At 37.7% G+C, this 20551-nt stretch overlaps 3 protein-coding genes across 19 annotated transcripts in view; 2 read left to right on the top strand and 1 right to left on the bottom strand.

Moving 5' to 3' along the window:
• The first annotated feature begins 4025 nt into the window (after positions 1 to 4025).
• On the top strand, positions 4026 to 17636 carry LOC127796394 (OVARIAN TUMOR DOMAIN-containing deubiquitinating enzyme 5-like). 6 transcript variants are annotated; one of them, XM_052328519.1, is made up of 3 exons: positions 4026 to 4113; positions 9805 to 9878; positions 16462 to 17636. In XM_052328519.1, the coding sequence occupies exons 2-3, from the start codon at positions 9817 to 9819 to the stop codon at positions 17336 to 17338; spliced, it is 939 nt and encodes a 312-aa protein (XP_052184479.1). In that variant the 5' UTR covers positions 4026 to 4113; positions 9805 to 9816; the 3' UTR covers positions 17339 to 17636. The 6 variants fall into 6 exon arrangements, with proteins under 6 accessions (XP_052184479.1, XP_052184477.1, XP_052184476.1 ...); XM_052328517.1 differs by having other exon boundaries at positions 9774 to 9878; XM_052328516.1 differs by having other exon boundaries at positions 9766 to 9878.
• Positions 4037 to 20551, top strand: part of LOC127796392 (OVARIAN TUMOR DOMAIN-containing deubiquitinating enzyme 5-like) — a 44113-nt gene continuing 27598 nt past the window's right edge. For 4 of the 12 annotated variants that reach the window (XM_052328508.1, XM_052328497.1, XM_052328509.1 and 1 more), the window contains exon 1: positions 4058 to 4113. The gene's annotated coding sequence lies outside the window, so the exon portion shown is untranslated. Of the gene's footprint in view, positions 4114 to 4303; positions 4452 to 20551 lie in introns of those variants that run through there. The other 8 variants (XM_052328511.1, XM_052328503.1, XM_052328513.1 and 5 more) reach the window with 5 other exon arrangements.
• On the bottom strand, positions 18596 to 20537 carry LOC127798529 (BTB/POZ domain-containing protein At1g03010-like). Its single transcript, XM_052332151.1, has 3 exons — positions 20534 to 20537; positions 19230 to 20433; positions 18596 to 19163 (listed from the first exon to the last, which is right to left on the bottom strand). The coding sequence occupies exons 1-3, from the start codon at positions 20535 to 20537 to the stop codon at positions 18596 to 18598; spliced, it is 1776 nt and encodes a 591-aa protein (XP_052188111.1).

The raw sequence follows: 20551 nt of genomic DNA, 5'->3' as shown, positions 1-20551 counted from the left end.
TGTATTTTTAAAAATTTAATAAATAATTTAATAAAAATCTTAGAATATTTCTCAATCTTATATTAATAATTCTATATTTGGATTAAAAAACATTTCAACCTTATCTCGTTCATTTGAATAAACTCATAATTAGTTACTCTTTAGATTTATAATTTCTATTATTTATATTTATATTTTTAAAAATGTTACCATCATGTTTATTAATATGTGAATTTGAAAGTGAAATTAACTGGTTTTAGTTAGACATTTTTATATAAAATATATATTTTAATTCAATTGAAATGCTTAAAGGAATACATTAATAAATGTATTTATAATTTTATAAACATATTATTTAATATAAAATTTTGAATATTGTAATATTTTTATTATTTATATATATAATTTTAAATATTATAAAAAAAGTAAAAAAGAGAAAAATGAAACCTGGCTAACGCCAGCCCAACCCATGGGTAGGCTACCCGAATGGCCAAGGTCGAATTGTGAGTTGGGTGGGCTTTGCTCGCCCCAACTATGGACCCGACCCTGACCCATGGGCGTTGATATAAAAGTAATGCTATTTGGCCATCCTTACAAATTTACCTATTGAGGCAATTACAAACATACCTTCAATTCTAAGTTAGAAGCCCACGTGACCTTTCTTCTCTATCTCACTCTCACGTCTCATTTTGACCATATCTTTCTATCTCTCATTTTTTTCATGCGCTTCCCTTCTTTCCCTTTTGGGCATCAAGCTCGCCGTCTCTCGTCCATGCTGCCGAGCCTCCTCGATTCTGCATTGCAGCAACTCCAACCCTTTCTCTCTTTCCCATCCATCGCACATCTCAATTGGCCTCAATCTAAAAAGAGGTAAGTTTTTTAAACTTATCCACAATGATTTTCAGCATGGATCCGTGATATATACATATATACTCGTTATTTCAATTTGACCGAAACTTTAAACTTAGATTTACTGAGATTTGGCTATTGGATCTTACTGATTTTTAGGTATGTTAGTCGATGGGCTATTGGGTGTCAGATAGTTGCCTCTAATCGCTGGAAACCACCAGCCACAGTTGCCGGTGGCGACTAGCAGTGCGTATACACACTATTTGAGCTTGACCAAAACTTTAAGTTTAGATCTACGGAGATTCGACCGTTGGATCTTGATAATTTTTGGGTACGTTAGTCGATAGGCCCTTGGGTGTCGGGTGGTTACCTTTGATCCCCAAAAATCATTGGCCATAGTGGCCAGTGGCGATTGACAATGCGTTTTTCAATTGTGACTGAAAATTAAAAATCAGATTTAAGAAAATTCAACTATTATATCTGATCCATTTTTGTGTATGCTAACTCCCTTATCTTGGTGTTTTGTAATGATAGATTTTGATCATGAAAATCTCTGGCTAATAGTGGTCACTAGTAGTTGTTGGTGGCAATAGTTGTGGCTGGTTTAGGGTTGGCCAAGTTGGTTAATGGGTTAGACCGTTGTGTTTGGGGTTGGGTTTGCCTCATTTGTGGCAGGTTGGTCAAAAAATCCAATCCGTTGACTCGTTCAACCAACAAAGGAGACAAAGGAACTGGCGTCCCCTTTGTTAGTTTCAACTGATTCTGTTTCTTTCATTTATCTTTATATATGCATACACCATATTATACTTCTACTAAAGTATTCACTTTCTATAATTTTTTAGATTTTATTATAGACAATTAATTATATTTTAAAAGACAAAATAAAATCCTATTGAAAATAAATTATGTGATTTCTTATGTAGAATTTTACAAATAAATTTATCTGGGGATAAATTTATCTAGGATTTTACATATAAGAATAAATAGCCTATATGTCACATATCTTAACAAAGTGTAATTTTTAGTGCATTCTAAAATATTTAATAAATGACAAATAGCAAAAAAAATATAAATCTTATTATGAATTTACAAATTTATTTAAATATTTTAATTTTGTCAATTGTATCTCAATTGATTTAATTGGGTACAAATTTATCTAATATTTGAAATCAATATTTAGGAGACATGTGTTATTACTAACATAATATGCCACTTATCATAAAAAAATATATATGAGTGAGGTGAGTTCCACTCGTATATTTTTTTTTTATGACAGGTGATGTTTCACATCAACAATGACACAGAGCTTCCAAATTGATTTTAAGTGTTAGATAACATTGCACTTAATTGAACCAGTTGGGATATAATTGTCAAAATTGCAACGTTTAGATAAATTTGTAAATTTGTGAAAATGTTTAATTTTTTTTGTTGCTATTTGCCTTTTAATAAAAAATCTGATAAAAAATTTAAAATACTTTCTAATTTTATCTTGATCATTCCATATATTGGTTTAAAAAATATTATTCATTTTAACAAACGCTACCATAATTAGTTACTTTTTAGATTTATAAATTCTATTATTTGTATTTATATTTTTAAAAATGTTACTATCATGTTTATTAATATGTGAATTTGAAAGTGAAATTCAGTGGTTTTAGTTAGACTGGAGCAATTTTTTTTATATAAAATATATATTTTATTTCAATTGAAATGCTTAAAAGCATACATTAATAAATGTATTTGTAATTTTATAAACATATTATTTAACATAAAATTTTGAATATTATAATAATTTTTATTATTCATATATATATAATTTTGAATATTCTTAAAAAAAGTAAAAAAGAGAAAAACGGAACCTGGCTAGCGCCAGCCCAGCCCGTGGGTAGGGTGCCCGAATGGCCAAGGCCGGATTGTGAGTTGGGTGGGCTTTGCTTGCCCAAACTATGGACCTGATCCTAATTCGTGGGCATTGATATAAAATGGCCTAATTAAGCAAGTTACGCCCATTTTTCTTTGTTGTTTTTGTGTCGTTTTTTATTTTTAGTTTTTTAAGACACTTAAAACGTGTTCTTTTTGTTATTTTCAAAAACACATTCTTGAAAACAAATAAAAATTTTGTAAAGGAAATTAAAAAAAAAAATCGTTTTGGCTGTTTTCAGTAAAAACACGGGTAAAAGTTCAAAATATAAAAAACAACTACGTTTTTTCTCACACAGTGCAGAAGCGAAAGAGTCCAAACTTCATCTCCTAGACTCCCATCTCTTTGCCTTCTCATTTCCCTCAAGCATTCCATCTTCCTTATCTCTTCCAAGCTCCAACAACCCAGATCTTTCCTAACCGTCGACCGCGCCTGCCACGGTCATCACCATCACCAGCCATTGTCGACCGTTATCTTTTTCCCTTTTTCAGATCTGAGCAGATCTAACTCCATCTCGACCATCGATCGCGCCTCTCTTCCTTGTTGGTCGTCGATCGCGACTCTCTTTCTCTCTTCCAGCTATCGTGGACTCACTATCTTTTTTTTTGGTCGTCGTAGCGCCTTCCACCGCCATCGTTGCCACTGTACGTCGTCGCCACTAGCAACCCAAATCCGCCACGCCTCGCCTTCGCTGGTCGTTTCTTTTTCCCTTTGGTTGTTTGCTTACGCGGGTCGTGTCTACTTCCCTGTTGACGTTCGCCTACACCATCCGTCACTTCATCCTACGGATCTTGTCTTCCGGTCAAATCATTTGTATTCTGATTTTAATTATTTTGTTCTTAATTTCATTTGTATTATGATTTAAGCGATTGCATAGAGCGAAAATTGAATTCATAGAAAGAAGTAAATATAAGATTTTGTATTATTATATAGAGCGAAAATCGAATTCACGATCTACCAGATTGATATTGATATATCACTTGTCTGACTGCTTAACTTATACTCTGAGATAAAAGTGAAATGATTCTTTTTAACATGGTGGGATAATGCAAAAATATTAATTGTACACATAAATTTGATATTTTTATTAACAAATGTCAACCTCAATGTTTAAATAGTATTTTATAGTTGGGAGTAGGGAATGAGCGGCTGGTTTTCAAACCGGCAGAGCCGTTCTGGGAGGATGCAATTGTGAACCGGTTCGAAGGGCCGGCTCGCTAGAGCCGGACAGGTTATGGCTGGCTCACAAATGGACATAGAGGGCTGGACGGGTAGGGTTTTTAAAGGTATAGCAGTAGCGAGATCATTCTTGGTCAGGAGCAGAGCTCAACTTCTCCAAATTGATTTGCTGATCGATTCTTCAGGTCCTCTCTCTCTCTCTTTCTTTCTCTCCTACACACACACACACACACACATGTATCTACGCGTCTTGGCATACAAACAAAACCCTAGAATAAAAAATCGAAGAGGAACTATACAGCTCACAGCACTCTCTCTTCCTTTCCCGTGAATTGGACTTGTAATCGACCGCTGATAGCGGCGCTTTCAGGTTCTCCCGGTTCCAATTTCAAACTTAAAATCTGGGATTTTGTACTGTTTGGCATTTCGGAGGGAGGGTCACATGTTCTGATTCTGATTTTGACTCATGGTTCGCTGTTTAAGATTTTAATCTGTTCGACGGGGAGGAAGTGAGGCCATTGGGGTGAGTTCCAACTATTTACAAACCGACGTCTACTGTTTAATTGTGATGGAAAGTTTTCGATATTGCGATGTTTGGACTGTGGCTTGGTGGAATGCTATATACGTTATTCAACTTAGATTTGTGGTTAGATTAATCTTGGTTTATATTATTTTAGAACTTTCTGCTCTTCAACTAGAACTAGAAAGTAAATGCTTAAGCTTGATATTTCATGATTGTTGGCTATTTTTATCATTAGAAATTATTGCTGTAATAAAATGTAATAATTAGCGTTTACTGTGAAGTGCCATTGTAGCGTTTTATTTTGTTAGAATGCGACTAAATAAATAGCAAAGTTTAATTGTAGCCTTATTGAAATATAGTTTTTGCCGTGGAAATATACTTGCACCATATAAACCAGTAATTGGGGAAAAGAGTGCTGGAAAATAATATGCAGTGTGAATCCAATCAGCTTGCATTCTTTATGTCCAAATATGTGTTAAGACATGCTACATGGTGTGTGCAATGCTGACAACTCACCAGACACATTGAGTACATATCAGAGTGCCACATAGCGCGTCCTATGGTGGTGGCTGTAATAATTGGTGAATATTGGATGTTGATTGCCTTTTTATGTTGTAATCGTACTTAATATGTTTTTCCTAGATTACTAAATTTAGTCTTTTTTATATTTATGTTATAACAACATATGATGAAATAATTATTTTTATAAAAAACCTGATGCTTAAATTTAAAAATTGAAAGGTATCTTGCATGTTGAATCAGTGAGCATTTTTTGATCCTTTGTATGTTTTCTATTATTGTCACAGAAAATCCAAATACAAGTATGAAATTTCTTTGTTTTCCACATGTCCTTATCCTATCATGTTTCCAAATTGATGTCTTTGTTGGCATGCCCATGCTTTCTCTTAGCTTAGAATTGACTGGCACATCCAATGTTACTTCAATTTTAATCCATGGCTAATAAATGGTACTAGGACTGCACAGCTAATGGACATAGCCATTAACAAATGGCTTGAAGCTCAAATGAATTTGGGCTTGTTCAAGCTCATTTATTAATCCAGCTTGAGCTTGATTTTTAAGCTGGTTTACTTGAGCTTGAGGATTCTATCATGAACAAGCTTGTTCATGGCTTGCTTATAAATTCATTTATAAGCTCTTTTGTAGGTTTGTTTTGAAATAGTGTGTTTTTTACAATTTTTTGTCATTCTATTTATATTATTCAAATTTAGTTATATTAAAAGTTAAAACATACTAATTTTATATGTTAAACTTATTCATCTGCATGCATCATGATGGACAACTGCCAAATAAAAGTTCAAGATAAGAAAGATAAAGAATAGAAGTTATAGTTTTTAAAATCAAGGAAAGTAAAAATAGAAGTTATACTTTATAAGGAAAAGGAAAAGGAAGTTAGAAAGTAGAATCCCAACCCTACCCCCTTCACCCCTCTCTCTACCACCTTTACCGCTTTCTACCCCTCCCCTTTGTTGCCACTTGCTCTCTTTCCTAAACCACTTTCTCCAACCATAATCTCTCTGATACAACTTCTTAGGCGAGTTTGGAAGTCATGGCATCATCCTGAGATTGAGGTGGGAAGGAAAAGCATCATTCTTTGTATATTTAATGCCTTCTTATTCTTCTTTGGAAAAAAGAAAAACAGAAAATCTAGAGAGCAGGAACGTAATTGTTTCCTTTTGTGAAATTTCTGTTCTTGGTTTAATTTTGCTTAAAGTCCATGTACTCTGCTATATTTTCATTTCTATATCTTCCATTTCATGCTTTTTGGTTCATGACCGCACTGTACTTGGCTCGTTTGTTTGTTTGTTCATTTTTATTTCCATATCTTCTATTTCATTTTGTTTATGCACCTGTTCTCTGTTCCATTTTGTTTGTTTGTTCCATGGATATATAAAAATGGCATTAGGTAATGCACTAGTTATATTGTGTAACTAACACACACTGCAATTGTAATATCCCAAAATTTGGAGACAAATAATAGTATTAATTTTGATATTTGAAGTCATTATTGAATATTTGGAGATTTTAGAAAGTATATGTATTTATATTGTTTGAGGAAATAGGAAATTTAGGTAATTAATTAAATTATTTGGGAGTATTTATGGAAATAGTAAAATAAATTCATTTAGTGAAATTTCTGGAAACTTTGGGTGTTAGTTGAATAAGTGAAAAAAGAGAGAGTTAGGGGTGTATGTGTTAATATCCAGAAATTATGGGGTTTTAAATGTAATTTTTAGAAAATGTCGTGAGATTCCTTTAAGATTAATGGGGCATGTATATATTATCAAAGGAACAGCCAGCGCAGCTGGCACGCGGGCACAAGGAAGGCAGGGGGGACGCAGGATCGAGCTGAGGGAGGCGCGCGCGCGGCTGGGGAAAGAAATAATAATTTTGGACAGCAGAGGGCAGCCAAAACAACGCCGTTTTGGGGCGCCAGTGCTGGCCAATGCGCGGCCACGTGGCGCGCGCTGGTGTGCCTGTGTTGCTGCCCTCTCATCCTCTATTTATGGTCGAATTTTTAGGCCAATTTGGCCATGTATTTTGGCCGATTTTTTCATGGGATTAGCTTGTTGTTTAAGGCTTCAATTGAAGCTAAAAAGAAGCCAAAACAGAGAGCATTTGGGAGAGAAAGCAGACGCGAGGTAGCAAGAAGAAGGGAGGAAATGGAGAAAAGAATTAGGAAAATTAATTTTTCTCCGTGTAATTGAAGATTTGAGGGGCGAGGTAGGTTAATCAGCTTGTATTAAACATTTTCTACAAACAAAATTGTATTTTTAGGCTGCATTTTGGTTTATTTTAGTGTTAATATTATTTTGCGATGCGTGGGCATTTAAGACAAGCTCTCCTTACTTTCTAATTTTTAGTGGCCTCGTATACTCGTAATAGCTTCGATTGTAGACCGATTTAATCAGATTATTGAGGATTCGCATATAGGCTTTATATTAGTGTTTAGTATAATTAGTAAAAAAGTTGTTAATTTGTGCAGCGGCTGAGCAAGGTGAGAATCTATTATTAAAAGGCAAGCTCCTAACTCTCTCCTTGCGTTATTTATTTTCCGTGAAAGTCTCTGTAGTTTCTCGTATTTTATTCCCTCCCTCACCGTGACTCAGTTCCACGCACTAATAATGATAATCCGCGTGGCAGCCACCCTACGACTTTTATTTATTTAATGAGGTTATTGTTAATGGAAAGAGTTAAACAATGATGTTTTGGTGTCTTTCATTACGTCCGTCACGGGGCCTTGTATTGCTCCGCTTCTATTGGGAATGATGCCGTACCCGTTGGGCTAGGTTCTTAGAAAAGTTGATTATGGTTTAATGGGATTATATTAATAATTTATTATGTATGTGAGATGGTTTTATGTGAATGAGAAGGAATGAGAATGGTATCACGATGTTATGTGGTTATGTACATGAAGAGAGTTATGGAGAAATGTTGTGTAAAGTTAAGCTGGGAAGATATAAAGATAATAGTGTCTATGTGTGTCTTAAGGGTATGGGGTACAAAGCCACTGACTGTCGATTGTTGGTCGTGGCAGTTGATGGTTGGATGTATGGGCGCCAGTCATCGATTGTTATGATAAGCGCTAGACGGGCCAGAAAAGCTGGTACTACCAGATTCCTGCTTTGATTGTGTGCATATCATGATGTGTGTGTTGCATAGGGTTTGGGATTGCATTCACGTGAGGACATGTTTTGTGTGTGACGGGATGTGTGAGCATCTGCATGACCTGGTTGGTCTAGGAGCCAACTTGGGTTCCCTAGGTGACCCGGTACATTTAGAGCATATTGCATGTGTGTATTCCTATGTGAGCGTAGCATGGCCTGATGCTTGGTTTATGGGGGCCTTGTCATCACGTTTATGCTACAAAAGCCGTTGCATTTCGTATTTGTTGCACTGCATGGTGAGAATGTGCGATTTTAAGTGTTGGAGTATGGGTGGTGGACGTGGCCATGGTAAGACCTTGGGGTGAGACCCACGGCGGCGTGATTCACGATAAGACCTTGGGGTGAGACCCACAGCGACATAAAAACCTTAGGATGAGACCCACGGCAACATAAAGACTTTGGGGTGAGACCCACAGCAACAGATTATGTTGTGAGCGACAGGAATGGACATTGAAGGGAAATGGTATGGAGGTAGCTTATAAAAGACTGTTAACAGGTTTGTGTGTTGGACTTGGGTGCCAGTGTGTGTTTTATGTGGGCCCCAATGACCGTTTATGTGAAATTTATTATATGTTTATGCATCTAGAAGTAAGGCAGGTATTGGGCATGGTATGACATGGCGTTGCATTGGCATGAATTGCATGGGGTGTTATGGGAAGAGTTTTGTATGTACCCTTCAGCCTTTCTTTCTAGAGTTTGCTGAGTCTCGTGACTCAAGTTTGTTTTTCATTATTCTAGATAAGAGAAACGTCTGTGATAACAGGTACGTTCAGCGGGGTTTGGGTCCAGTCCGTCGAGTCATGATAGCAAGTGCAAAGCTCTCCCGAAACTAGGTCTTGGGTGTCGACTGTTTGGATAGAATAATGCTTTTATGCTTTTGAGGTAGGTGCAGGTCATGTAAGCCCAGGTGGGCCCAAGTGATGAATAAAGATGATCATGAGATGTGCTATGATAAAAAGATTATGATTTTAGCAAGAGTGTAGTGTTATTGTTCGGTATCATTTAAGTAATGACTCTCTCACGAATCCTCTATGCTAGCGGGGGCTCCTGGAGACGGGCCGTTATAGCAATAGCCTATTTGTTTCATGGACAACATACCAAGCCTTTATCCCACCATGTAGAAAGGAACCATTTGACTTTTGTTTCATATATGAAGATTGGTGAAGCATCAATTCCTTTGCGTTGAAGTTATGTTTTAATGTTTTCATTATTCTTTGTAACTTATCACTGTAGAATTGTTAGTTGTGAGAGATGCGAACCTTTTGGATTTAGTAATATTTGGATATTGTTTCCGTTAATTTCATTTTTTTTTTTTTTAAATTTGAATGTTCCTGATTTGAGCTTTAAATGAGCCTAGAGGCAATATTTAAATTTAGAGGTCATAAAAAGGCTTGTTTGAAGTTAAGCTCATTTTGATGGTTAAGTGTAAACTAACCCGAGACTGAGACATGCAAAATCTTAAACAAACAAACTTGAGTCATTATGGCCTTGGCTCATTTACAGCCCTAAATAGGACCCTGCTATATTTTACTTTTATTCTCTGATGCCTTATTTTATCTTCTAATGTCTCGTTCCTTGCTACTATATCTACCAAGTTTTGTTTACTTATTAGAACCCCCCCCCCCCAGATTTTTAGGGGTTTGATGGAGGGAACTGGTGACATACAGGAAAAAGAAGAGATGCTAGACAGCTTACCTCAGAAGAAACAAGAATCACGTGATGAAATGCTATCAAGGCACAGGTAACGTGTCTCTGCATTTTCTGGTCATAACAGAGTTGGTCTTGTAGGTTTGCTTGACATGTGTTTAGTTATATTTTGGAAGGTATAATTGGGATTAGGGGAAGTGGTTATATGAGCTGCTGTTGTAGAAGCTATATTTACAATATCGTTGTGCAAAATATTGGGAGGTGGTGATGTTTTATATTTGGTAGGTATTGATATTGCCAAAAATGTCAAAAAGTCAAAATTCTACATTTCCAGTATATATAAAGAGTGAGGCCAGCTAGCAATGGTTAGGTTGCACCTTTGTGATTGAAAGATAACCGATTTTGAGTTATGAAAACAGATTTTTTGTAGAACAAGGGTTATGAAAACAGACTTTTGTAAAACAAGGGTAAGGGTGCACAAACAAAAATTGGGTTCTCACATACAATTAGGCAAGTAAAATCAAAAGCTTTCCTAATACCCAAAAATGGAACTACCAAGTTGATAACTTTTAACCTTGTCATGTCTTTACATCCCAAAAATGGAGTAGCTCTTTTGAGGTAAAGAGTATCTGGATCCAATCCTACCTTCATGCTTGCATCAAATTGTAGTTTCTGTAAATATTGTTCTTTCAGGAAATAATATAAAAGTATTTGTTGGACGAGGAAGAGAAATTCAGATTTGAAGATTGATAACCAATGGATAAGACCTTTAGTCTTGTAGTTTAAATATTGTAAACTTGTATTTTAAAGTTTAAATTAGTCTCTATAAGTTAGGAGATAGAATATCCTAATATTTAGGAGATAAAATATCCTATCTCATCTCGTACTTTATAGGAGAAAAGATAAGGATGTATTGTGTATATATTTTCTGCTCTTTTCCGTGAGATTTAATCAAGCAAGATAGTGTTTTCTGCTTGTTTCATGGTATCAGAGCGAAGGAAAAATCTCTAGTCTATCTCAGCCGATTGCTAGTTTCCTCAAAATCATGGGCGATACAAATCAAAACCCTAGTCTCACAGAAGCTTCAGCCACCAGTTCTCTAGGTGCAATTCATCCCTCGGCTACCTCTCAATCTTTCCCAAACCTGTCCAGCCATTCAATTGACAACCATCCATTGCAAATTACTCACCATAAGCTAAATGGGAGTAATTTTAGGGAATGGTTTCAATCCGTTTTATTGGTGATAAAGGGAAAGGGAAAATCAGGCTATTTAACCGGTGCTACCCCTGCTCCTCCACCGACAGCAGTCACATATGGAACTTGGGAGGCAGAAAATTCAACCATTATGGCTTGGTTGATAAATTCCATGGAGCCAAGGATTGGAAGGACATACCTCTTTCACAAATCAGCCAAGGAGATTTGGGATTCGGTGCAAGAGATATACTCAGATTTGGAAAATTCATCTCAAAGTTTTGAAATCAGGTCAACCATAAGAAATACTAGGCAAGGTAATCTGAATGTTACAGATTATTTTAATACTTTGGTTGAATTGTGGCATGAGATGGATTTATTCTATACTATAACTTGGGAAAATGTGGCTGATAGCATTAAGTATAATAAGATGGTTGAAAAAGACTAGATATTTGATTTCCTCCATGGACTTAACAGTGATTTAGATGAAGTGCGTGGCATAATTTTAGGTACTAAACCTTTGCCCAGTTTAAGAGAAGTATTTGCAGAAGTTAGGCGAGAAGAAAACCGACGCAAAGTAATGCTTCAATCTGCTGATGACCTATCCCATCAACAGTCTGCCCTAGCCACTGTTAGACAAGGAGATTTTGTTCAAAAAGATGCTGGGAGAGAGAAGCAATGGTGTGATTATTGCAAAAGACCATATCATACAAGAGAGACATGTTGGAAGATCCATGGCAAACCAGCCAACTGGAAACCAAAGAATAAGAGAGAAGGCACCAGATCAGCTTATATGACTGCCACATCCGGAGACAGTGGACCAAAATCTTTGGAAAAGGGATAAAAAACAGATCTAAATCTGTCAGAGGAACAAATCCAAACCCTATACAGGCTGCTAAACCAAGGTACAAACTCAATCGGGTCTTCTAATCATCAACCTACTGGATCAGTTGCTTTACAAGGTAATCCTCACTGCTCATTTATGTCAAAACAGATTCCTAAGGATGTATGGATAATAGATACTGGAGCATCCGATCATATGGCTAGTTCTATGGATTGTATGACTGAATATAGGCCATGTAAAACAATGATTGAGATATCTATGGCAGATGGGTCTATTGCACCTGCATTAGGACTTGGGAAAGTTTGTGTCTCTAACTTAAAACTCAATTCAGTCCTATATGGACCAGGATTAAGCTACAATTTGTTGTTTGTAAATCGAATTACCAAGGACATGAACTGCAAAGTAATCTTCTTATCATCTTGTTGTTTATTTCAGGACCAAGTCTCGGGGATGATGATTGGCAGTACTGAAGCTAAGGATGGTCTCTATTGGTTGAAAGGAAGTCTTTCAAACCCATTTTGTTCAAATAAAGTTGTTCTAAATGTTAATTCAATTGCCAAGGCTATGTTATGGCATAAACGTTTAGGACATCCTAGTGTCCCTTACCTAAAATTTTTGTATACTCAATTCTTCATTAATAAAGATCACAATCTTTCATGTGAGCTATGTACTCTTGCTAAACAATCTAAAGCTCATCATTTCATTCAACCGTATAAACCCTCATCCCCATTCCACTTGGTTCATAGTGACATTTGGGGTCCTTCTAAACTCCCAAATGTTTCGGGCTCTAGATGGTTCATAACTTTCATAGATGACCATTCTAGAGCTTGTTGGGTATATCTTATGAAAGAGAAATCCGAAGCTAGCAATATTTTTAAACAGTTTCACAAGTTTGTCTTGAACATGTTTCAAGTCTCTATTTATATTCTTAGGACTGATAATGGGAGGGAATATTTTTCTCATGACATAAATAATTACCTTCTTGACCATGGGATTTTGCATCAAAGTTCTTGCTCATACACACCACAACAAAATGGAGTGGCCAAACGAAAAAATAGGCATATCTTAGAAGTTGCTAGGGCTATGATGTTCACCACTCATGTCCCTAATTCCTATTGGGGGGAGGCTGTTCTTACGGCTGTCTATCTCATAAATCGTCTTCCCTCCAAGACATTGAAATTCCAAACACCCCTTGAGACCCTTTGTGCTATATATCCTCATGCTCCTCTCTTACAATCTCTTGAACCTAAGGTGTTTGGTTGTGTTGTCTATGTTCACAACCACAACACATCTCAGACTAAGCTTGATCCCAAGGCCCTAAAATGTCTTTTCCTTGGTTATTCACCTATCCAAAAGGGATACAAGTGTTACAGCCCTATGACCCATAAGTATTACATTTCCACCGATGTCACATTTTATGAAAATATCTCATTCTATCAGTTCAACCCATCTGTGCCTATACCCTCTCCACTGTCACTGCCAGTGTATTCTCAAGGAGGAGAAATCATTACCTATGACAATACACTGCCAGTGGAATCCCTTCCTGAAACAGTTCCAGCAACCCCATCCCTTCCTACAACAGTTCTAGCAGCCCTTGAAACAGCCTCTGAGTCAAAATCAGCTGATTTAGAAACATCTGACCATTGTTTTGGTCAGTTTTCCTCTCAGCCACAAATTAACTGAGTTGCTGAACCTAAATTTGTCTATTCCCGACGACCAAGGAACCAAACGGAGCAGCAGTAATGCCAATCATCTCTACCAAAAGCTGGTCCATCAAAGGATGACTGTAGCTTTGGAAAGGAAATAACCAGATATAGCACAGAAACCTTCAGACCAACACATGATGCTAACAGTGAGGCAGTTCCTGAGGATGGGCTAGATTGGGCAATGCCAATAGCCCTGCGGAAGGGGGTAAGATCCTATGCAAAATATCCTATCAAAAATTATCTAACTTATGCTAAGTTATCTCCTAAGTTCAGAGGTTTCATTGCTAAAGTTGACAATATAGTTGTTCCAAAAGATGTTCAAGAAGCAATGCAGGATCTGAAATGGAAAGCAGCTGTTATGGAGGAAATGAAGGCATTAGTGGATAATAGAACATGGGATATAGTGAGAAGCCCCTTAGAAAAGAAAATAGTTGGGTGCAAATGGGTATTTACAGTGAAGCATAAAGCTGATGGCAGTGTGGAAAGATATAAAGCTCGATTGGTGGCCCAAGGATTTACTCAAACTTATGGGATAGACTATGAGGAGACTTTTGCTCCTGTGGCAAAATTAAATTCGATCTGGGTAATTCTTTCAATTGCTGTAAACTTAGATTAGCCACTATATCAGTTTGATATTAAAAATGCATTTCTTAATGGTGATTTGGATGAGGAAATATACATGAAAGTACCACCAGGTTTTGAAAAGGAGGCTGGTATAGGCAATGTTTGCAAGCTGAAGAAATCTCTATATGGGTTGAAGCAATCACCTAGGGCCTGGTTCAAAAAGTTCAGCATGACCTTAATTCAATTTGGGTATCAACAAGGACAAGCCGATCACACATTATTTGTAAAATTCTCAGAAAATGGAAGGAAATCTATTCTAATTATTTATGTTGATGATATAATTGTTACATGTAATGACATACAAGGGATTGAGACCTTAAAGAAGCAGCTAAAATCCAAATTTGAAGTCAAAGATCTCGGGCTTATGAAATGCTTCTTAGGTATGGAGGTTGCTAGAAGCCGAGAAGGATTATTTATCTCACAAAGGAAGTACACCATAGATTTGCTAGAGGACACTGGGATGATGGCTTGTAGACCCACTGGAACTCCATTAGATAAATGATGGAAATCAAGAGAAGAAGAAGATGATGTCCCTGTGAATAAAGAGAAGTACCAACGGTTGGTAGGGAGGTTGATTTACTTGTCTCTTACTAGGCTTGACATAGCCTACGCAGTAAGTAAAATAAGCCAATATATGCATTCTCCTACACAAAGACATATGGATGCCGTGTTTTATGTGCTAAGATATCTAAAAGGAACCCTTGGAAAGGGGTTGATGTTTCAGAAGACTGGCCTGGAAAGGGGTTGAGGGGTTTGTGGATGTAGACTGGGCAGGATCAAGTGAAGACAACAAATCAACAATCGGATATTGTACCAAGGTGTGGGGAAATTTGGTGACATGGAGAAGTAAAAAACAATCAGTGGTAGCCCGTAGTAGTGCTGAGGTAGAGTTTCGAACTATTGCTCAAGGAATGTGTGAAGTAATCTGGCTAGAAAGGTTTTTTTGGAGACCTAAAGATACCTTTGGTTCAACCTACAAGGGTATACAGTGATAGTAAGTCAGCAATAAGCATAGGGAAGTATCCTATCCAACATGATCGCATGAAACATGTTAGGATAGACCAAAATTTTATAAAACGAGAGATTGAAGAAGGAGGGATAGTCTTGTCTTATATTCCTACTACTGATCAAGTAGCAGATGTGCTCACCAAAGCAATGGTAAGACCAGGTTTTGAATTTCTAGTTGGCAAGCTGGGGATGACGTGCTTTTACTCCTCAGCGTGAGGGGGAGTGTTGGACGAGGAAGAGAAATTCAGATTTGAAGATTGATAACCAATGGATAAGGCCTTTAGTCTTGTATTTTAAAGTTTAAATTAGTCTCTATAAGTTAGGAGATAGAATATCCTAATATTTAGGAGATAAAATCCTATCTCATCTCCTACTTTATAGGAGAAAAGATAAGGATGTATTGTGTATATATTTTCTGCTCTTTTCCGTGAGATTTAATCAAGCAAGATAGTGTTTTCTGCTTGTTTCAGTATTCATGCAATATGAGTGCATAGTAAACAACTTCGGACAGTTCTTTCTTCCCCTGCCAATTGGATGGATTACATCAAGGGAAATATAAACTGAAAAACAAAGGGTAACTGAAAAACAAAACTATTATTATCAATTTTTCAAAAGACAAGAAAGTAAAAATAAAACTAACATTATAAAACTGAATATATTAGCAAAAACCATGAAGGTGCTCCTGTTGGCAACTCCTTTGGGTCCAACTGAAAAGCTCGCTAAACCAATTCATGAGCTACTTTATTCCCTTATAAAAGTGTACTTTGTCCGAGGAAAGTTATGAAGAATGGAGATACATGCTTTCATTGCCAACTAAAACTTACTTTCAAATGTTATCGTATTCCACTTTCATCCTGTAGGATACAAAATGCCTTTTTGAGCCATCTGGCCTCTTTTTCTAGAGCTGAACAGGCCTTACAATGTCAGGTCAGGTCTTTGCTTCCAAAGTTTGATCAGTATGATCTCTTGCTACTGAAAAGGCCTTGAAATATTGGAATACTTGGTCGATAGTTCAAAGTGCTTGGCTAGTTCATCCATGAGAGACCAAGCTGGAGACTGAACTGGCTATTTCATACTGTGTTACTTATGGTAATAACATCATGGTAACATAACTTTTTGGCTTGAGGGAGCAATGTTTAGGCACAAAATTGGAGTTTTGATTAGGGGAATAACCGGACCCTGAATAATTTTTCAGCATCCATGATCTAAAAATATTTAGCCATCCACTTCCTGGAGTTATTTAATTAAAAAGTTTCTTGCATTTTTTGTTTGTATTCTTTAAGAACGTTTTTATTTGAATGCAGGAAAGAAATCTCCCAGCTGCAGGACAAAGAAACTGCACTGAAGAAGGCGGCAGCTAAAGGTAGCAAGGCTGAGCAGAAAGCTAAAAAGAAGCAGGTTGAAGAAGAAATCTCTAGACTTTCTGCACAACTCAAAGAAAGACATGCAGAAGAACTTGCTTCTTTGGGCTATAGCGCTAGTAATGGCAATGACAAGGCAAACCTTGACAATTTGGTGAAGGCCATAGCTGGGGTTTCAGTTACCAGTCAAGCTGAACATTCAAAACCCAGTAAGGGTGCTAGAAGGCGTGGAAAAAGAGCCCAAGAAGAAGCAGCTAGAGAGCAGAGAATACAAGAAGAGCAAAACAACATTGTGAGTGATCGTATGATTGAAAATGAAGAGTTAGAAAAAAAGCTTGAGCCCCTCGGATTGGCCATCAATGAAATAAAGCCAGATGGTCACTGCCTGTACCGCGCTGTTGAGGACCAGCTCGCTGTTCTCTCAGGAGGTTGCTCTCCTTACACATACCAAGAGCTACGAGAAATGGTGGCTGCTTATATGAGGAAGCATGCATCTGAATTCCTCCCATTTTTCCTGTCAGAGAATTTGGCAGAAGGGGATTCTGATAATTCCCTTGCAGAGAGGTTTGAGAGCTACTGTAGGGAAGTGGAGACAACCGCAGCTTGGGGGGGACAACTGGAGCTCGGTGCTTTGACTCATTGCCTGAAGAAACACATCATGATCTTTTCAGGATCCTTCCCTGACGTGGAGATGGGGAAGGAGTACAAATCTGATAACGAGATTGGCTGTTCTAATCCGGGTATCATGTTATCATACCATAGGCATGCATTTGGCCTTGGCGAGCATTACAACTCTGTGGTCCCAAGTTTAACCCAATAGATGATGATACTGTGACCATATCTGCTAAAGGTTACCTTTTTGCATATTTACCTTAATATATGTAACATTATCTTGAACAGAAACTTTTTGTTGAAATGACCGTTTCTGGTTCAATTGTTGATGTGATCGATACTTGCCTGTGGCAAATGGTGAAATTGGGTTGGTAAGCCGTAGCCGCATAGTTGTGACAACATGCATATATAGGCTGATTATTGGTTCATCCATGTGCTAATGGATTTTGTATTTCTTCATTTTACTGCCCTATTATATGCATATAATTGTTACCATTTGACTGTGATGTGATCTGGTACATAATTACTTTGTTTTTGGCCAAGTCCAACAGATTTTTCATCCATAATAGTTAACAGGGTCCTAAGGAAAGGCGTAAAAATGGTCTCAAAGATGCCATTGGAGTGCGAAACATTGGGTTTTCTGTTCTTAAATCCACAGCTGCTAGATCTGAATTGCTCAGAAGATTTGAGTGGATTATATCAGTTGTAACTTTAAAAAACAAAGTCAAATTTATATTTTTTGTATTTTTATTTATTTATTTTAATTATACTCTTATACTTATATTTTTAAATCAATTTAATTTATATATTTAATATTTTTTTCATTTGATAAATTTGAATTGTCCATTGTTTCGATTATATATCTGTTTTTTATATTTTTAGATTAATTTAATTCTTATATTTTGATGGATAAAAAAAAATTAAATTAACTTATTTAACTTTATTTTTTATACATTATAATATAAGAGTTAAATTAATTAATATATATATATAACGATATAATAAAAATTACAAAAAGTTTAGATTGTCTCATAAAAAAAAAGTTAAAATATAAAGGTTAAATTAACTTAAAAATACGAGTCTAATAATATAATTAAAATAATAAAAAAAATTAAATAGTCATACAAAAGAAAATAAAAGTAAAAGGAGCAAAAATACGAGCCCGACTGAAAACAAATAAACGCTTAATTTGATGTTCGTCATAAGCTTTCTTTCACCCTTGAAACTCTCTTGGTGTTCTTTGTTCCCGGTTACCAACCAGGCCTCAACAACATAGCGAGAGGCTGCTGATTTCCCCCCCAAACATGGCCACCAGCATTGCTTTGTGGGACAATAATCAACAACTCTTCTACCATTAACCTTACATCAGATCATAATCGCCAATACTTCATACTACTATACACTAACTCATCTGTTGTAGAAGAAACACGTGTGTATATATATATATATATATCATGATAAGGATTCATGATATAGAGTAATGCCTTCTCTTCTGGAACATGGATGGAGTCTCTGAATTAGCCTTCCCACCGGTTGGCTTAACCCGAAACAGGGCATTGAACTTGCTCCACTTCCGGGTGAATGACCTGAGCAACTTATTGGCAGGATGTGACCTTACAAGCTCCTGTTTCATGGACACATGGTCCTTCTCCAGGTCAGTCAGCCTCATCCTCATTCTCGCAACTTCAAGTTTCAGCTCTCTGTTCTCCCTCCGCACCGACGCATAGTTGTCCCTCGGCGAGATGCACCCGCTCCCTGCCCCGCTCCCTGAGCGTTGAGGGAACTGGCCGCCGTGCATGGAGCCAAAGAATAAGTGGTTGTGGCCGCCGTTCATTGCATTGCGAAGCCTGATTTGCTCGAAGTAGAGCACTTGCACAGCCATCTGCACGGGTAACCTTTCGTTCTGGGCTGCGTGACTGCAGGCTTCTTGCGATAGCTTCTGACAGTCGATCGTTTTGCAGAGTCTGTTGCGCTCGGAGTCCTTCATATTTGGATGGACCTGTTGGTTGAAGCAGAGCATGGTGTTAAAGGGCCTTGAAATTGAAATTTCTATGGCAGCTATAGCTTAGTGCTCAGAGAAAGAGTTAAGAGTCACTCACCTTGAGAAAGATATCCACTGCCTGTATAATCCATCACTGGTTATGCGAGCATGATCCGGGAGCAACTCTGCCAGAGCTATGAACTTTGATGGCGCCATGCTGTGATCGAGGGCAATCTCTGCAAGGTAATTGTCCAGTAGCTTCGATACTTTAAGGATGGAGCTCTGTTTAGGAGATCCCGGGCTGTCAAAGTCATACGCCATCTCTGTTTCTCTCAACTGACTGTCCTCATCGTCATCGTCCTCGTCCAAGTTCAAGAAAATGGAAAAGATCCTCAGAATCAAATCTGTATCATACATGAGGCTGAGGCTGTGGCTGTGGCTGTGGCTGTTTCCATTTGAATTCACAGGAATTAGTATGTCTTCGAGAATGGCCTGGTCCAGCTGCAACCCAATCCTCCTCTCCAAATCCGATTTGCAAGAAATAGATGCCGATGCTGCCATTGCAGATTTCAACAAGCTCGAGAGAAATGCCATTGGGACGGCACTCTTCCTCGACTGTGTTGGCAGCAAACTGACTATGGCTTCGATGATAGCCCTCTGTTTCTTCTGAACTTCCATGTCCAACAAGCTTCCCTTAACCAATTGAGGGTCCCGGAGAGGAAGGCCCTGAAGAGAATTATGCGCGTAATTTATCAAGATTTGACTGATCATATCCTGTTTCAGACCCTTCGTCTTCACAGCAGACACGACGCGCTGGAAGAAGCTGAGACCAAGCAAAGCGAGCGATTTTCCCCACCAGTCTGACGGCAGCTCTGCCTCCATGCTCTCCACCGGTTTCAAAGCAAAGCTATGCTCTAGCTTGGACAACCCAGATGTGAGCTGCTCCTTGCACGCGTTATTCGCGATGGCGTTGATGATCCGGCTCACCAGATTGATGTTCTCTGCAACGGGTAGGAGCGATTCGCAGTGTTGCAGAACAGATATCGAGTTTGATATGCTTGGGAGCACATTCTCCTTCAAGTATGCTTCAGTTCTCATCTCCAGGTTCTTCTCGGCAAACTCTTCAGTCATTTCTAGGGAATGGGCTGCACAGTGCAGCATGGCAACGTTTGACAGGGTGATCTCGATGTGCACTCCATAACAGAACTTTGCAGCTGTCTCGAATGCCTCTGCTCCACCTGGTACAGCTGACAGATTCACTCGAGAAACCTTCGAATCCTTCGCTTCTGACAACAGTTTGCGTATCCTTCCACTTCTAGACACTAGGGGGAACTGCAAAAGGAATCAAATCTCGTGATTTTTAGAACCGATTTCGAGTTTCTTGCCTCGATCATTCTGTTAACTGAGTCGGCGGGAACAGACCCATGTCCGGTATCAGTC

This window comes from Diospyros lotus, chromosome 3 (genome assembly GCF_014633365.1).
Source record: "Diospyros lotus cultivar Yz01 chromosome 3, ASM1463336v1, whole genome shotgun sequence".
Classification (NCBI taxonomy): domain Eukaryota; kingdom Viridiplantae; phylum Streptophyta; class Magnoliopsida; order Ericales; family Ebenaceae; genus Diospyros; species Diospyros lotus.
Note: the sequence above shows the minus strand (reverse complement) of the source record. Positions and strands in the feature narration are given on the sequence as shown.